Raw genomic sequence first — 18,032 nt, forward strand, 5'->3', positions numbered from 1 at the left:
GAGCTCGCAGACGGAGGGCACAATGGAGCCCAAAGCATTCTCCCTGGGCTTGAAGACAACACCTGCTTAAGCAATGACTCCCACACTTAACACAACCATTTCTGAGGTGCAAGACTGCCGTCCTACACAGCCAGTGGGCCATCTGTTCCTGATTGGCCTCCCCAGAATGCCAGCAGCCACTGGGCAGACCCAGCTGGAGGGCTGGCAGGCCATGGGACCATTTCCTCAAGGCTGGGCGACTCATGGGAGGGACACAAAGGGGGGCACCAGCTAAAGGGGGCATGTGATCTCCCCACGTGACATCCCCCCATGTGACTCCTCCCTGCACCCAGCCTGGGGGACCCACGCTCTCCCCGCCCCCACCCCATGTTACCGGGGGGTTGGGGGGGCGAGCTCTGTCCTCCTGCTTGCGACTGGAACCACAGCGGTGAAAGGAGCTGCTGTTAGATATGGATGATCTGGGACTGAGCTTGTCCCAGCCTGCAGCGCAGCAGGAGCCTGCACTGGCTGCACATCATCCAGGGCTTGCCGATGGGCTCGCTTGGACAGGGCTACCATGAACTGCAATGCCAAGCGCATTCCAGTCATGCCCAGGAAGCCTCCATCCCATGGCTGGCAGGGGGCTGAGGGCCTGAGGGATAAGGAACCCCATGGGAGAGCTCAGGAGAGTCAGGCACATTGGGAGCAACCAGAGACACTTTCTACTTCTGTTTTTAACATCAAAGCTTATATTATATTATAAAATCCAGAGGGCGGGACTGCCCCGCCCAGAATACAAACAGCAGGGAGCACAGCTCTGTGGCCAGCCAGGCTCAGGGTTGCTCCAGCGCACGGCTTAGCCGTCCTGGAGCTAAGCTACTTCTACAGAGGGGAGCTGAGGAAAGAGGGAGCAGTGAGAGTGGCCTGTGTCGGGCGGGCGGGCAGGAGGGAGGCAGCGAGCTCCTTAGGGCTGGTCCTTTGCTTCGGGGTCTTTATCGTAGATGTAACTTCCAACAGCTCCAGTGTTCACTCCTGCAACAGAGAAAGAGCCACACGTAAGGGCAGGGCCAGGACAGCCAGGCAGGGTGCTGAGCGCAGATACCTCCCCTTAGCCTGGGGGCTGCACAGAGCCCCAGCCAATACGGCCATGGAGGCCGGGGACAAATGGATGGGGAAGGTCAGAAAAGGGAAGGAGGGTGAGTGGAAGGCCAAGAGCCTGGCCATCCCTGCCTGGGATCCAGTAGTGCAAGCAGCCTGCCCTCCTACATTAGGGAACCACGCCCCATCGCCGCTCCACAGGCTGGGAGCATAGGGAACCCAAGGGGGGAGCAGATAGTCAGGAAGGGCCAAAGGAGAAGTGGGGGCTGAGCAGTAGGTGAAACTTTTGCATAAGGGCCCTCGCCAAGTTGCCAGAGGATCCTTGCCCAGCTGAGCCCCATGCACCCCCTGGCCCTGGCCCCTAGAGGGAGCTAGGGGACTGTGCTCAATCTGTGTTCTGCTGGCTGGGATCCAAAACGCAGCAAGCCTCGGGTTTCATGTGCGGGCCCCACAACACTTCCCCGTCCGGGGCAAAGGCTGTAGCGCAGTTAGCAAAGGGCTGCCCTCCCTCCTGGAGCCTCTGGGTGTATTGGATGTGCCGGGGCACCCGACGTACCCCCCTGGGCTATCTGCTGCAGGGCCCTAGAAACCGATACACGGCACGGCCAGCCGGGGGGATGGGAGAATATCCTGCAGAGGCAGCGTGCCCAGTCACTGCTGACAGGTGCCCCATGGCCCCCTCCCTCTCCCTACACTCCCACCTACCCCTCTCCTTAGGGATTCATTGAGGAAAACCCATTCCCCCACCCTCCATTCTGGCCTCTGGACACTTCCTGCCCTTCCTCCAGCAGCTCCGGTTCTGTGCAGCACACTCACCCTTTGGCCCAAAGAGGATCCCGTAGCAGGGCTTGTGGCAGTACGGCTGCTCGTCGTGCTATGAGGGGGCAAAGCAAGACACACGTCAGTGCCACCCAACCCAAGAGATGCAGAAGAACACGATGCAGATGGCCACTCACCCATGCCCTTCCCCGGGGCACAGCCCTGCCACGGCAGTGCATTGGGGGGGGCTCCCCAGCATCCCACCCCAACTGCACGGGGCTCCTGGAGAGACATCATTCAATTTGCATTGCCCTGAAGCTCCCCATGGGGCTGGTTTGCTACTACAACCCTGACCCCCCGACAGCTCCGCTAATGCCCCCAGGCCTGGGCTGCTGTCTCCCTGCTAGTGCAGCACTCGCTCTGCCCACCTGCCTCTGGAACCCGCCCTCCATGGCACAGACAGTCCCTCACACCTGGAGCACAGAGCACACACTCCATCTCACTGATGTCCTGCGTCGCTTGGATCCACAGAGCCTTTGTGCTGCGAGCGGTCCAGCAGCGCTGAGCAATGGGAACCTCCCCCACGTGTCCGCATTCGCCTTCCAGCAGCCAGGGCTGGCCCCAGCCGCCAGGGCTGCCCCAGCCAACAGCCCCAGCTTTCCATTTAAATCCAGTCTGTCCTCTGGTGGGCACGCCTGGGATCGCTGGAGCACGCGATGGCAGGAGAGGTGCTCAGCTCACAAATGTGGGGAGGGCTCCCCAGCCCCGGGATGAGATTACAGGGTGCAGCTATTCCCGTGAGACCATCCCGGGGGGGGGGGGGGGGGGAATCAGAACGTCATGGGGCTCTGCCCTGCCCCTGCTGCAGCCGCTGCCACATGGCCATGCAGGCCGTGAGCATTGTCTACTCACTGCACACAGGTGTCTGTCCAACACAGGCCATGCCCTTTGTGCAGCCCTCCCCTCCAATGCTGCAGGGCCAGAAATGCTGCCTGACTGCGGCATCCTCCCAGGAGAGAGGCCAAGGCCTTGGACCTGTCAGAGCAGGAGCAGTCAGGGGTGGAAGGGCCTGCAGCGGTGGTTGGAGTCTGGATGCAGACAGTGATTGGAGTCTGAAGTTCCCCATCTTCCCCAGCAACAATGGGGAGGCAGAGGTAAAAGCCTTCCGGCCACCAGAGGCCCAGGACTGCTCCCAGTAGCCCAGCACTCCACTCTCACCACACCTAGCGCATGGGAGACGCCGCGACAGATCAGCTCTGGGGGAACGGACCCGCTACAGTACAGCTTTTATCCCTTTACACCGCACGAGCCCAGGCCTGGCTGTTGGCATACACGATTCTGGCTACTGGCCTGGGTCTGCCACCTGGAGTCCCCAAACCACCAGACAATTAGCCAGCCAGAGTGCGCTCAGATGACTAACTCTGTCTTGGGGGTCCGTGGCCACTGCAGTCCCTGGTGATCCCCAGGCGCGGGCAGTGAGCACCAAGGACCGGGGAGAGGTCACAGGCGGAAAAGCCATTGGCCAAGCTGGGTGAGAAGCAGGAGGCTGTGCCCAGCTGAGCAGCAGGTGTGTGAAATAAGGTGGGAGGGTCAGATGGGATGCTAGCCAGGGGTGCAAGGACTCTGCTCCAGAGCTGAGGCCAGCTCCCGCAACATATCCCTTTCTCTTGTCTGGGTGATCAGCTTTATCATGTGGGTCACACCAGGTCTCCCAGGATCACAGCTGGGTGCGGCCTAACTCCAGACACTGCCCCCTGGGGTACGGGCCATTACTGCTGCAAAGACAGCAATCGGGAGAGGGGTAGGAGAATGAAATATCCAGTCCTGAGGTCTAACCCCATCCCTCGCTAGCTTGAACATGCACATGCACCAGTGTGAGTCTCCTGCGGAGGTGTGATGGGAGGGAGGTGGTTGCGGCGAAAGCCTGCACCAGAGCACACATGGGGCAAACAGATCACAGCATGTGCTCAGTCCTTACCTCCGCGTGGCCGCCAGGGGTCAGAGTCTTGCCGCAGCGCTCGCAGCGCAGGCAGGGGCGGTGCCAGTCCTTCCCCAGTGAAGTCACCTTCTCAGCTGGAGCAGAGACAAGAAGGGACATATTCCAGTGGGAGCTCTTCATTCCCTGCCTTGGCGTGAATATGTCTGAGCCGGGGCTTCCACAGCATGAGCTCGCCCCCTGGCAACAACCCGCACAGCTACAGGCAGGCTGAGACCACCCCGATGGGGCGCCCAAGGGATTGTGGGAAATCTTGCAGATGTCCCAGTTGGCCACACTAGGGGAGCATTCACCTGAGAACTGCCCCTTCTTAGCCATGGGGCAAGAGAGCCTCAGTGCTCACACACAGCTCCCACAGCTACCAGGCTCCTACCCCCTAGCCCTGCTGCCCAAAGAGCCCGTGTCTAGGTCAAGCCAAGAGCACAGGCGCCAACTTTTTTTGGTGCCAGTCGGTGCTCATGCCCCCCTGGCTCCACCCCCGCCCCAACTCCACCCCTCCCTGCCCCTATTGAACCCCTCCCCAAATCCCTGCCCTGGCCCCGCCTCCTCCCTCAAGGGCACCGTGTTCCCCCTCTCCCCCCTCCCTCCCAGGCTTGCTGTGCGAAACAGCTGTTTCGTGGCACAAGTGCTGGGAGGAAGGGGGGAGAAGCAGGACCCGGCGGCGTGCTCAGGGGAGGAGGCAGAGGTGAGTTGGGGCGGGGAGCTGCCGGTGGGTGCAGAGCACCCACCAATTTTTCCCCATGGGTGCTCCAGCCCCAGAGCACCCACGGAGTCGGCGCCTATGGCCAAGAGGGAAACCTGCTGGCAGTAGTGTGACGGCTGGGCCAGACTGCTCTTGAACCAGGCCTCCAGTGGAGAGGGTCCGCACAACACCTTCTCCATGGGCAGGCTTTGCTCTTGGAGAGCTGACGTGTTGCCAGCATCCCATGAAACCTTTGCAAAGAACAGCTTAGGCCTTTACTGAAGGGTCTTTTCCTTCTTCCTTGAGGGAGTCAGCTGCACCCATACCCTGACATGCTGCTGAGCGTGATACTGAGACTTAATGAAAGCTGTCTCCTACCCAACCACAGCAGCAGCAAAGGGGTAAAATCAGCCTCCCCCGGTACTCTATTCAGCCCTCGGAGGTGACAGCTCCAGCGCCTCCCGGGGACCATGTAAATACTAACCTAGGCAACAAAAGAGCCAAATTCCCTGTTGGCAGAATGTCACTGACTTCAGAGAATGTGGCCCAAACCTTTGTAACATTAGTGGAAGTCATGAGATGGCACTGTTACAAACAGCCTTACAAATTCTGCGTGGGAGACTGTATGAGCACGTGTGTTGGAGACATGCCTATTGTTAGTTGTGGTGCAATTCCATTTAGAAGGTAAACATGTTACTACCTGTACAGTCTGTTCCTCTACCTAGAGCGTTTTATCGATTTAGCTAAAAATGTGATTTTAAACCAATTTAGACTCACCCACACTTAGCCTCCCAGATACCTCCTCCCCAAAGGCCCCACAACCCCCTCCACTGAAGCAGTCACATCCTCCAGGCTCCCCATATCAGCAGCTGAAACCCTCCCGCAGAGGAAGGACTGCCTTATGGTTAAGGCTCCCAAGTCTCAGTCCAGTGACCTGGATTCCACTGCTGGAATGCGACCTTGGGCAGGTCACATAACCTCTCTGGGCCTCAGCTTCCCAGCAGTAAAACAGGGCTAGTAATTCTTTGTTGGCCATTTCCACCGAGTCTAAGTGCTGTGGGGCAAGGCCTCTCTCTTCCTATGTGTATGTGCAGCACCTAGCCCTGATCTCTGTTAGGAACGTCTCACAGTACAAACAAGTGACCCTGGGGCATAAGCAGGGAACACTGAGGGAGCCAGCCTGCCCCGGTCCTTACCGAAGTAGACTTTTTTGCCGCAGCGCGGGCACATGTTGGGCTCCCCGGTGAAGGTGGTGACACTGGAGGCTGAAAGACAGGAGAAGAGTTTCTTTAGGATCCTAAAGAAATCAGCTACGTGGACCCCCCCACACACCCCAGTGCTACTGCACCACCTGTGGGCCCTCTCTTCAGCTACATTCAGAGCTCACCATCTCCAGCTGGCAATCAACAATGAACCGTGCCTTTAAAAGGGGGCTTTCATTCGCTGCAGAATCAACAGGCTAAAGCTACCATTAAAGATCAGAGCCAGGCCAGATCTACGCTTTAAATGTACACTGGTGTAACTACGTCGCTCAGGGTTGTGAAAAATCCACACCCCAGGAGCGCTGCAATTATACCAACTTAACATGTGGTGTAGACAGTGCTAGATCGACTGCAGAGCTTCTCCCGTTGACAGAGCTATCGCCTCTCACGGAGGTGGATTAACTACGCTGATGGGAGACGTGCTCCCATTGGTGTAGTAGCATCTTCGCTGCAGCGTTTTAAGTGTAGATCTGTCCCCAGTCTCTTTAATGAGTGTAGGGCCTGCATTAAACAGTGCCCTTCCTTCTGCCCTGCATCCTCCACCAGACGAGATCACAGCCCATTGGCGCATGTCATTATCTGCTTTTGAAGGTGGGGTGGGGGAGGTAGCTCATCGGTGACTGAGTGACGGCTCTGTTGCAAATAGCATACGGTCATGGTCATTTCTGTTAAGCAGATTAGGTTGGGTGGAACATGGAGATAACACCCTCAGGGCTAACAAGGGGGGGCTGCAGCATGGGAGATGCACAGCTAGGGATGCTGGGGAGAGAGACAGCCAGGGCAGCGTGCGAGGGGAGAAAGACCTAGGGCTGGTGAAAGATGTGGAGGGGCAGATGCACAACAAGGGCAGAGGGTGAGAAAATTCAGGCAGGAGCTCCTCACAATGCTCTTTAATCCCCGAGGGTACGTCTTCACTGCAGTTAGACTGAGCGAGAGAAGCCACCCTGGGAAACAACATTCAAGTGACACACAGCATCAGGTTAGCAGCTGATGAGCTGCACTAATGCAAGCAGCAGCCGTACCCCCAAGGGGCTAGCCACTTAGAGTTCAAGCCCCACTACACTCAGGTTAAGGGTTTGTGCACGTGGATGAAGCTTGAGTTACGGTGCAGTGAAGACATAGGCCTTCAAGGGCACCTGGGAGAATTCTGCGGGAGCAAACCCAGTGACGCACTTTAGCTTTCAGAGCTGGCAGGCAGGCCAAGGGTGGGTGAATCCACACTGGGGATATTCACTGGCAACAGCCAGGCTACCCCCATGCGACGACTTTGTCACATTTGCTTTATAAGCATCTCAGCAGCAGCCAGAGCAGACGAGCTCTCAGCAGGTCTATGAGCCAGCTCACTCTAAGGGGTTTCACTCTGAACTGGTTTGATGCCAGTCTGGACCTGGACAAGCTGATATAGTTCTGACAGTCCTGCTGTTACTATCCCTTAGTGCCTTCTGAGCTACCCCAGAACACACTGCTTCTGGGAGCTTTGCCAGGAACTGTGGGGTAGGTACCCAAAGGGCACCGCATTGGAAACAGCTTCCAACAGGGCTAGCACGGACACAGGGCAATCCTGCAAGGGCTCTTTCAGCAGCTCAGCAAGGCCAGCGAGGACACACATGCTCCCTGGGCTCAAACCTGCTCAACCCCCTACTATAGCACTGACCCAGCTAGGGTGACCAGACGTCCCGATATTTGCTTGTTTGTCCCGCGTCCCGACCAATGTTAGGTCGGGACACTGGACAAACAAGCAAAGGCTCCAGAGCCCGGAAGGGCTCGCGCCCCCCCCCTCCCCGACTCCGCTCCCTCCTTCCCCCATTGGCTCCCTCCCCAAATCCCCACCTCTTCCCCAAGCACGCCATTCCTCTTCCCTCCACAAGCGCTGGAGATGCAGGGGGAGCGCAGGGCCGGGGTGAGTGAGAGTCCGGCCTGGCGCCGAGCGCAGGCAGGACTCAGTCAGGCGGTACCTGGAGGGAGAGTAGGGGGGCGGCCCACGGGGCCAGGTGGCAGCGGCTGTTCTCCCCACCTGGACAGTGGGACTCGGGAGCAGCCGCTGCTGCAGCTCCTACTGCCGCGGGGGGAGGAAGCGGCCATGGCGCTCGGCGGCTGCGGCTCTGGCGCCCAAACTCCCTGAGCCCGGGCCTGTTGCGGGGACCCAGCAGCGCGCACGCTGCGGGCGCCCAGCCCCTGGCCAGTCGCGTCTGGGCTGGCTGCCCAGCTGGTGCAATCCTGCAGCGGCCCTGGGGCAGAGGCATCGGCAGCCCAGCCCCGTTCGTTTCCCTGTGGGACCTGAGCAGGACAGGGGGGCTGGGGCCTGCTGCCCCCACTCCGGGGCCGCCCGCGGGATTGTACCAGCTGGGCAGCAGCCCAGACGCAACTGGCCAGGGGCTGGGCGCAGCGTGCGCGCTGCTGGGTCCCCGCAACAGGCCCGGGCTCGGGGGTTTCGGGTCCGGGCGCCAGAGCCGCAGCCGCCGAGCGCCATGGCCGCTTCCTCCAGCCGCGGCACTAGGAGCTGCAGCAGCGGCTGCTCCCGAGTCCCGCTGCCCAGGTGGGGAGAACAGCTGCCGCCTGGCCCCGCGGGCCGCCCCCTTACTCCCCCTCCAGGTACCGCCCGACTGAATCCTGCCAGTGCTCGGGGCCAGGCCGGACTCTCACTCACCCCGGCCCCGTGCTCCCCTGCGTCTCCAGGGCCTCCCTCCAGCGCTTGCGGAGGGAGAAGGAAGGGGGGGGGGGGGTGTTTTTTTGCTCTGCCGCCTTCTTTTTTTTTTGCTCCGCCCCCCGCGTCCCGATATTTGACCTGGGTGATCTGGTCACCCTAGACCCAGCCCTTGGGGGTCGGGTCAGCGGGGACATATGGGCTAGTCTCTGGAAAGACCACCACCAGAGCACAATCAGGCCCACCGTACCATCATCCAGGCCATGGTGTGGACCCACATCTACCTGAATGCAGGCTGTAGCAGCTCCTATCTGGAGTGACAGGGTCCTTCTGGAGAGTCCCACAGTGACATGTGCACTGTGTGCTATGGATGCCCCCTAGTGGTCATTCCAATAAGTACATGCAAAGCAGAGGGAGCACCCAGAATCGCATCAGTGCCTCATTCCACTCACAGCCGAACTTCGCTGCCATTGCACTAAGTCCCTGGCTACGCAGCAGCTAGTGGCACCAAGTGCAGGTCTGAACAAGGGCCATGAAGTCTTAGCTACTGCCCCCACCCGGCCCTCCCTTGCCTCATCTGCCCCCCTTGCCGGAGTTCCCCGGTCAGCTGGCAGGGTTCTCACAGCAGAGCGCAGAGCCATGCTGGCTTTCCAGCCTCTTGTCCCCTTCGGCACTCACCTCTGCTGGGCCCCTTCGGTGGACCACTGACTTTCTTCTCTTCTACCTTCGAAACATGCTCAATGGGCCTCAGAGCCGGCTGCTCTTCCATCTGAGGCTTCTCATAGATATAGGAGCCAGCTCCACCAATATTCACACCTGCAATGGGAGCATCAGTGTTTGAGGCTGTTGGATCCAAGACGCCCTGTGGGCTTTCCTCCTCTCCCAGGGCACAGGGCCATTACGAAAGGCAAGCCTTGGCCAGCCTGCACTCCCAGCTCCAGCTGGAGCCGCCAGTCTCTCCAGGACTCCTGTTCTGCTGGCCCAGAGACACGTCGTCTCACTGCACCTTCCCCAAGATGTACAGCTGGGAAAGGGCCATGTCTGCAGCACACTACAAATGGCCTCCTGGCCCCTCTCCCGTCCACGAGCTGGAGTTAGTCACCACCACAGCTCTGCCCCATGTGGCTCTCTCCTGGGACTATTTTACCTCCTGGGAGGCGATGCTGTCTGAGTGACCAGCCCTTCCTGTGGTTTGCAGGGGAGCTGTCGTGACTTTTTCCCTGAAACATCTAACCTCCAGCTCTGTGAAGAGCAAGTTCCTCTGAACTCACTGCTGATCTGGAGCCGCTCAGTGTGGGGTTTAGGGCTGTGAAGCGCTGAGATGGTGGCTCTTTGGATTCCCCTGGAAGAATCCCTCACACAGCTTTGGCCTGTGCTGCTCTGAGTCTGGGGCAGTTGTCAGGGCCCTAAACTCTCCTGTTAAAACCTAGGATAGGAGAAGTACTCTGAATAGCTGCGTGAATCACTGCAGCCCTGAAAATGGGCAGCATTCATCTTTCTGCCTCTGGGCGTCCATTTCTCATATGAAGGGGAGGCTGGTCAGGAGGCATACGTACCTTTTGGTCCGAACAATGTTGCATAGCATGGCTTGTGGCAGAAGGGCTTCCCGTCATGCTGAGGGAGAGAGAGAAGGGGCATTAGGAATGGAGGTTAGCAGGGGCTTTCCCCCTGGCATCTCTAGTGCCAGACACCAAACCCCGGGACATACTAGCCGCCATATCAGGCATTACTGAGAGGCGGGAGCTTACATTCCTTAAGTGTCTGTAAAATATACACAAAGAGACAAAAAGGGAATGAATTTGTAGACCAACATTGAGGGAGTTCTGTTACACATAACAGTCAAACAGTTTATATAGAGAGGAAGAGCATTCTGGGAAAGGGGAGGGAACTTCACAGCAAGAGGTACTGCACTCTCTCTCTTATGTACAATGTTCCTCACAAAAGACCTCCAGCCCTGCCCAAGAACACCTCCCATTGCCCACCATTAGCTTCAGCTAGAGCAGGGGTGGGCAAACAGCGGCCCGCGGGCCACATCCAGCCTGCCCGTCGATTTAATCCGGCCCTCGAGCTCCTGCTGGGGAGCAGGGTCTGGGGCTTGTCCCACTCCTGTGCACCAGCCGAGGAGCGGGGTTGGCAGCTGCTCCACCCGTGCCTGCCTCAGCTCCGCACAGTTCCGGGAAGCAGTGGCATGTCCCCTCTCCGGCTCCTATGTTTAGAGGCAGCCAGGGGGCTCCACTCGCTGCCCCCACCCAAAGTGCCGCCCCCCGCAACCCATTGGCCGGGAACTGTGGCCAATAGGCGCTGCAGGGGCGGCACCTGTGGATGGGGCAGTGCGCTGAGCCGCCTGGCCGCGCCTCCGTGTAGGACCCGGAGGGGGGACATGCCGCTGCTTCCGGGAGCTGCTTGAGGTAAGCGCCACCCGGAGCCTGCACCCCTGAGCGCCCCCCCTGTCCCAATCCACTGCCCCAGCCCTGATCCCCCTCCCACCCTCCGAACCCCTTGATCCCAGACCGGAGCACCCTTCTGCACCCCAAACCGCTCAACCCCAGCCCCACCCCCAGCCGGAGCCCTCACCCTCCTGCACTCCAGGACCTTGCCTCAGCCAGAGCCCCCTCCCACACCCTGAACTCCTCATTTCTGGCCCCACCCCAGAGTCCGCACCACCAACCAGAGCCCTCACTCCCTCCTGCGCCCCAACCCCAATTTCGTGAGCATTCATGGCCCGCCATACAGTAACTCCTCACTTAACATTGTAGTTATGTTCCTGAAAAATGCGACTTTAAGCGAAACGATGTTAAGCGAATCCAATTTCCCCATAAGAATTAATGTAAATGAGGGAGTTAGGTTCCAGGGAAATTTTTTTCACCAGACAAAAGTGCTGTACATACACACACACACACACACACACACACATAGAGAGTATAAGTTTTAAACAATTTAATACTGGTGCACAGTGATGATGACTGTGAAGCTTGGTTGAGGTGGAGGAGTCAGAGGGTGGGATATTTCCTTTATTGCTAAATGATGAACTAGCAATTGGCTGAGCCCTCAAGGGTTAACTCTCTCACTCTGCAAGGCAGCAGGAATGGAGGGAGGGGAGACATCACAGACAGACACACACACCGACAGATATGCACATTTCCCCTTTAAGTACACTGCCTTGTTAATTAGATCAGCTTGCTGAGACCCGCAGCTGCTGCAAGCTCCCTCCGTCCTGAGCCCTGGTGTGTCCCCCCTGCTCTATGGAAGCTGGGGTAAGTGGGGTGCAGGAGCAGGGTGGAGGGGGACCCCTGACATTAGCCCCCCTCTTCCTTCCCTCCCCCCTGCACAGCAAGCAGGAGTCTCGGGGAGCAGCTCCAAGGCAGAGGGCAGGAGCAGCACATTGCAGTGGGAGGAGGGACAGCTGCAATTGCTAGCCTGCTGGGCAGCTGCCTCACAGGGAATTTAGGGGAGCGGGGAGCTGATAGGGGGAGCTGATGGGGGGCTGCCGGTCCACCCTGGTTCCAAGCCCCCACCAGCTAGCTGCAACGGGCTGCTCTTCCTGCAAGCAATAGACAAAGCAGGCGGCTGCCAAACGACGTTAGACGGGAGCATTGTACAACTTTAAACGAGCATGTTCCCTAATTGATCAGCAACGTAACAACGAAACAACGTTAACCGGGACGACTAAGTGAGGAGTTACTGTACAATTTCCATACCCAGATGTGGCCCTCAGGCCAAAAAGTTTGCCCACCCCTGATCTAGAGTAACACCAATAGCCCGCCAGCTTTCCTTTCCGATAGCCCAGCAGTTACAGCACTATCCTGGGACTCGAGACACCCAGGTTCAATTCCTGCCCTGCCCCAGACTCCCTGCATGACCTTGGGCTAGTCACTTTGTGCCTTAGTTTCCCACCTGTACAATGGGATAACAGCACTGCCCTGCCCCACCGGGCGGTTGTGAGGACAAACGCATTGAAGACTGAGGTGCTCAGATACTGTGGTGACGGAGGGGACCTTGTACGGCCCTAGATAGATTTATCAGGTTTACATCCCCCTGTCTGCGGTGAGCATGTGATGGTCATCACACCAGGGGACCGAACCACAGAAATCCAGAGCTGGAAGCATGAACGGCTACAGCTTGAGCTCAAGAACCAAGCCCCTGTCACTAAGGGCTGTTACAGACTAATATACCGTGTGGATCAACACTGAGAGGGACCCATAACACAAACTCACCACTGGTAACCCATACAGACCCATAGATGGCTCGGCCCACCCCGCCCAGCCCCCCGTGCTGGAATTGTGGAGTCCCCCTCCAGTGAATCAGAGACCTGCCACAAAGCACTAACTGAACCAAATGTAACAGGGCTGTCACTGGCACCTTGTGCCCTCCTTCAGGTACCCCGGGGCTACACGCAGCTGAATCCAGAGCTGAGCAGAGCATCCATTTCAATAACTAACACTCTAAATACACAGCCCCGGGCGTTCACTTCAGTGAATATTCTGGGGGTTTCATGTTTACGTATCTCCCAAAAGAATTCAATTACACCATAAAATAACCACATGAAAGAGAGGGCACACCAGAACCCACGGGCAGTTCAGCTCAACAGGCTCTCAGAGCAGAAACTCTGCAACATGACACAAGGATCCGGTAACATATAATTTTGCTTTTTAACGTATTCTGCGGGTTGGACTTCTCTTGTTTATATGCTTATTTTGGGGGATTATTTAAGGTCTTGGGAGCCAAACTGCGTCATCCTGGCAAGACTGGACCATTTATTTTAAGTGATTTCCATCTACTGTGGAGTTCAGATTGTATTATTACTATAATACTTTTAGACTTGGAGATGGGGAGTTTGTATATATAAACAGAGGTCAGATTTTCAAGCTTTGGTGCTTAAAGCGAGACACCTAAATCCGTATATAGACCCCTAACTAATTGGCCTGATTATCAGCAGGCAGAATGTCCATAGCTCCAGCTCTCTGTTTTGAATTTGGTCACCCTTTGCTGTGCAGCCTGTGGAGCCGCAACATAGCTTCATTTTTTGGTGCTCATCTGTCTTAATTGATTTTGGGGTATTTTAATTTCCGATTGGTCAGTTTAGTCACACAGTGGGATATTTTCCAAATGCATTTCTTTTGAAACAAACACAAAGAAAACCAATAAAAGATTCAGCTGAAAATTTCAAAGGTTAAAAAAAAAAAAAGTCCTGTTTGAAAACGTATGGAATGAAAACCCCTCCCCAAATCTCTGCAATTCCCAGTGATCTTGAAGGCAGAGTGGGGCCAGTCCATTTAAAACAAACAAAAAAATCTCCTCAAAGTTTCTAAATAACTTTTCTGCAACATAGCGGCATGTGCAGGGGTAAGGACTGGGATAAGGTATTATCAGCCTGCATTTGAGACCATGCATAACTCACTCATGCACAACACATCCATCCCCGAATCATATCAATAAAGCCCTTTATACATGCCACTCTCCCCCTGCTGCCCTCATTCCCCCCACCTCCATGCTGCACCCCAGTCTCACTAGCAAGGCAAAGAGAGAACATCCCCAGGAGGCCATGATACCATTCCCCCCTCGGGTCCCTCTCCAGGCACGGTTGCTATGGTGCTTGCCTCATCAGAGCAGTTATCTGCTCACATTATCAAACAGGGGCTGATTGCTTAGAGGAAAAGCAGTTTTCTCTCTGGACAGAGTGATAAGGAGCAAGAGTTTCCCCTCCTTATGTCATGCCCTTATCACGAGGACTGGGCCATGTGTACTGCCATTGATTGGGGGGGTTGGAAGGGGAGGGGACAGGGGCTGGGACAGCCAGCAGGCAGGAGATAATGTTATTCCAGCTCCCGGCAGCAGTTTCCCACCAGTCAGTGGGAAGCGAGTCAAAGAAAAGAGAAAGTATCTGTGGGCTCTGGCAGCTGGGTTCTGCAAGGGCTGGGATGCTGAGCACAAACCGCTCTGCACAGAACCAAAAAGGAAGTCAACTTGCCATGTGTCTGTCTCCTTGGTAAATGTGGAATGCATCCCCCGGGGCTGAATTCGCTGGAAGGCCTGGGCCCATCCAGATGGGACACTGGAGAACCAAAGCACATGCCTCTGGGGTGAGTCACCAACAGAAGCATTCTGCTCCTCCCAGGCACTGGACACTCAGCCTTCCTGGCAGGGGCAGAGGTGCAAGACACTTTGCGTGCCATGTTGCTTTGCTGGTTTAAATGCACTGAGATTTTGCACACATTTCACACCCCAAAAATTGTTCTATTTGCTGCAGCATGTCCTGAAACGGAGTAATGAACAAGTCTGACTAGAAGTCAGTGCGGCACCCCAGCTCTGCCAGCACTGCTCCGCACTCCCAACATACCTGTCTTTGACCTGCAGCACCCCCTGCTGGTCCATTCTGCTCTTTACCATCCCCCCTGTACTTCACTATCCCATTTCTAAGCCCCTCTTCCCTCCCCCCGCAGCTTCTCACCAACACATCTCATGCTGAACTGCATCACCCCCTGCCATTGCAGACTTGGGCCCCACTAACAGCTCTGCCAGTCATCCTCAAGCCTCAGCTACCACACCCTCTCCTGCAGTGGTGCAAGGAGCTGTGATCGACCCCACCCAGCCCCAGGTGGCAGTGCAGGCGTGGCAGCGCCAGAAATGGGCAGGGTCTGCGCTAGGGAGGGGGATGAAGAACATGTCTGTACTGGAGCATTCTTCCCCCAATCCCAGGACCAGAGACTGAGACACAGATCAAGGACTCCGCAGCCCCAAGCTTTGGTCACGGTGTATATAAAAGCAAAGATTAAAGTAATATAAAAAGACAGCCACAAACATCCCCTGGGCTCTCTGTACCCCAAGCGCTCCCCACCACCAACCAAATGTCATTGCTGACAGGACCTGCTCCCCCATCCTCCCATTTCAGTGTTCAGATCAAACTCCAAACAGCCAGGAACTTCCCCCAGAAACCAGGACTCCTAGGTCAGCCCGAGAGCAGGAGCGGCTGCTCTTGGGTCCCTCACTGCCTGGGGACTGTTATTCATTGGGCTCAGGCTGTCCTGCTTGAGGTCTGGCAGGGTCCTGGGTTTCTAAACAGAGGAGCAGTCAGCAAAAGAGCAAGCAAGAGCGAAAGAGGTGGGCAGGAAGGACTTGTGCCAGCACGCCACGCTTTGGGACAATGCAAGCCATGCACAGGTGCCAGCACCGCACCCCTGACAATGCAAAAGGGAAAAGCCTGAGCTAGCCCAGGATCCTCCCTGATGTTGAGCGCATCCAATGATTACACCTCAGGTCACAACAGCAAAGCCCTGTCCGTCCTCCCCACGGGAGCCCCGGCCGGTGACGGCCCTGTCCGTCCTCCCCACGGGAGCCCCAACCCACGACAGCCCTGTCCATCTTCCCCGCGGGAGCCCCGGCCCATGACAGCCCTGTCCGTCCTCCCCGCAGGAGCCCCGGGCCACAGCTGGGATCAAGAACTTTCCTCTATGGGGCCTGCCCGGACAGCCCCAACTGTTGCTCCTCATTTCTATTCCACAGTGTTGTCAGAGCCGGGATCCCCTCGCCCCCGAGCATAGGCAGGTGTCTGGGAGCCACCTTCTCCAGCGCTGCACTGGGCGCTCCAGGCTCGGAGCTGAGTGAAAGACACTCTAGTGTCACCCATAATCACTCGCTTCCGGCTTCACTCTCCTGGCTGGGCAGGACGGGCCAGTTCCCAGAGAGCATCTTTCAGTTCAGAGCCCTTGAGGCCAGTGGCCTGTTCTGTCTGCACCTGCGGGGGGGGGGGGGGGGGGAGAGAGACAGAGCTTCACACCTCCTCCCCACCCTGCAGGAGCCACAGCCACCCCAGCGTTTGTCTTGACAAAAGGGGCAGAGCGTTTCCATGGTGCTCAGACCTGAAGACCCAGCAGGCTGCACGGCAGCTGTCACATGCCAGGTTTCAGGCTCCCATTCCCCAGTGCCTGCTGCCCTGCACCATCAGGAAGAGACAGTGTTTCCCCATGGACGCTCCTCCCATCTAGGGTGACCATACGTCCCAGTTTGGCCAGGACAATTCCGTTTTAAGCCCTGTCCTGGCCATCCCGACTTTTTTGGCAAACGTGGGCATTTGTCCCATTTACTCTTGCCAACTTGATCAAAAAGTTTTTTGTCAAAAAGTGGGGTGCGGAGGAACATGTGGGGTTGCAAGCAGCGCTCGCGCACAGTCCAGGGAGGCAGGGCTCGGGCGGGTAGGTAAGGCTCGAGCAAGCAGCGACGCCAGCCCAGCACGGGGAGGGGGGCTCGGATGAGCAGCACGGGCCAGCCTTGTGCGGGGGGGAGGGGGGCGGCTTGGGTTAGCCCCATGCGGTGTTCCGTTTTCCTTTTGGGAAATATGGTCAAATATTGTCACCCTACCCCCATCTGCAGCCTGAGGACGCAATGCCACACAGCAACGGCCTTTGCGCACATGGGACTATGCTAGCTCACTGCTGCCCGGGGGGGCCTGGAAGGCACCTGGCCGCACCCCCCTCGTCCAAGGAATATTAACTATGGAGTTATTGCACCTTCCTCTGTGGCATCTAGTGCTGGCCTCTGCCAGAGACAGGAGCCCTGGGTTGGATTGACCTCGAGTCTGACCCAGTCTGTTCCTATAGCCTGCCCCACCCCAGGGCTCGCACATGGCAGTGGGAGAGGAGAAGTGGGCCTGTGAGGCCTCAGGATGGGCCAACGCAGCTTGCCAGCTTACCATAACTGGCACTATCTTGGCTGGCCAGCAAGTCATTTTGGTGGCCCATCAGCTGCAGCGTACATAGCCCAGGATAGGACAGGACACTGTTTGCAGTAACACCAAGAGGGACAGCCCTGAGAGCAGAGACCAGACCAGCTTCCAGGGACACAGATCCCCAATTTATACAAAACAGAGACAGCTGAGTGGCAGCAGTAGTGATTGTGGGACAGTTAGCTTCCTCTGAGCAGGTGTTTGGCTTGGGCCGAGTCTATTCCCATGCAGACCGCAGCTGGATTCTCAGCACTCTGGTAAAGTCCTGGCAAATTAGTCCCTGGATCAAGGACACCTGCAGCTCAGACCCCATGTGCTTTGGCCAGACTTCACTGACTGCGTAAGCCCAAGCACAAAGCTATACCTGGCCTTGGAGAGAGAGAAAGACCTCCCCCACTTTGAGCAAGATGGCACAAACTCTCCCCTTTCCTCCCCTCTGGGTGAAGACTGGAGGACACTGGGAAAAGGAAGCCTTCCTGTTCCAGGCATGCCATCTCTGCCATTGCCTTGGGCTAGGCAGCAGTTTGCCATTCATGGAAGCAGCTAAAGCTCCCTCCTTCCATTTTTATTGTGACACTGGCTTCAGCTGGATTTAGCAGAGACATTTGAGAAGGCTGCTTTCTGCTAAGCTCTGCCAGGTCCCCATCAGGGACTTCCCAGGCTTCCGTGTGCACCTCTGGACACAGACACGGCACACTCTGTTCCCAGCAACTCCCCCCACACCAGCTTTCCAGGATGGGAATACAGGCCAAGAGGAACCACTTTCCGACACAGGCTCTGCTACTCGAGTAGCAGAGCATGGAAATCAGACAGATCTTATAACGGCTACAAACAGGTAAAGTGTCATGTGAATTCAGTCTTAATACAAAACAGAATGCCATAAATCTGTCTCC

The 18,032-nt window shown here is 57.0% G+C and overlaps 1 protein-coding gene across 2 annotated transcripts in view; it reads right to left on the bottom strand.

Moving 5' to 3' along the window:
* Window positions 1–582: 582 nt before the first annotated feature.
* Window positions 583–18,032, bottom strand: part of LOC113407220 (cysteine-rich protein 2) — a 61,079-nt gene continuing 43,629 nt past the window's right edge. For both annotated transcript variants that reach the window (XM_026655433.1, XM_026655432.1), the window contains 6 exons: window positions 9,977–10,034; window positions 9,099–9,236; window positions 5,711–5,779; window positions 3,815–3,909; window positions 1,894–1,951; window positions 583–1,011 (listed from right to left, as the gene is read on the bottom strand). In XM_026655433.1, the coding sequence (XP_026511218.1) occupies window positions 944–1,011; window positions 1,894–1,951; window positions 3,815–3,909; window positions 5,711–5,779; window positions 9,099–9,189 (381 nt within the window). In that variant the 5' untranslated portion in view covers window positions 9,190–9,236; window positions 9,977–10,034 and the 3' untranslated portion in view covers window positions 583–943. The remainder of the gene's footprint in view (window positions 1,012–1,893; window positions 1,952–3,814; window positions 3,910–5,710; window positions 5,780–9,098; window positions 9,237–9,976; window positions 10,035–18,032) is intronic.

Source organism: Terrapene carolina, unplaced genomic scaffold (genome assembly GCF_002925995.2).
Source record: "Terrapene carolina triunguis isolate 2854851 unplaced genomic scaffold, T_m_triunguis-2.0 Scaffold210, whole genome shotgun sequence".
NCBI classification, from domain to species: domain Eukaryota; kingdom Metazoa; phylum Chordata; order Testudines; family Emydidae; genus Terrapene; species Terrapene triunguis.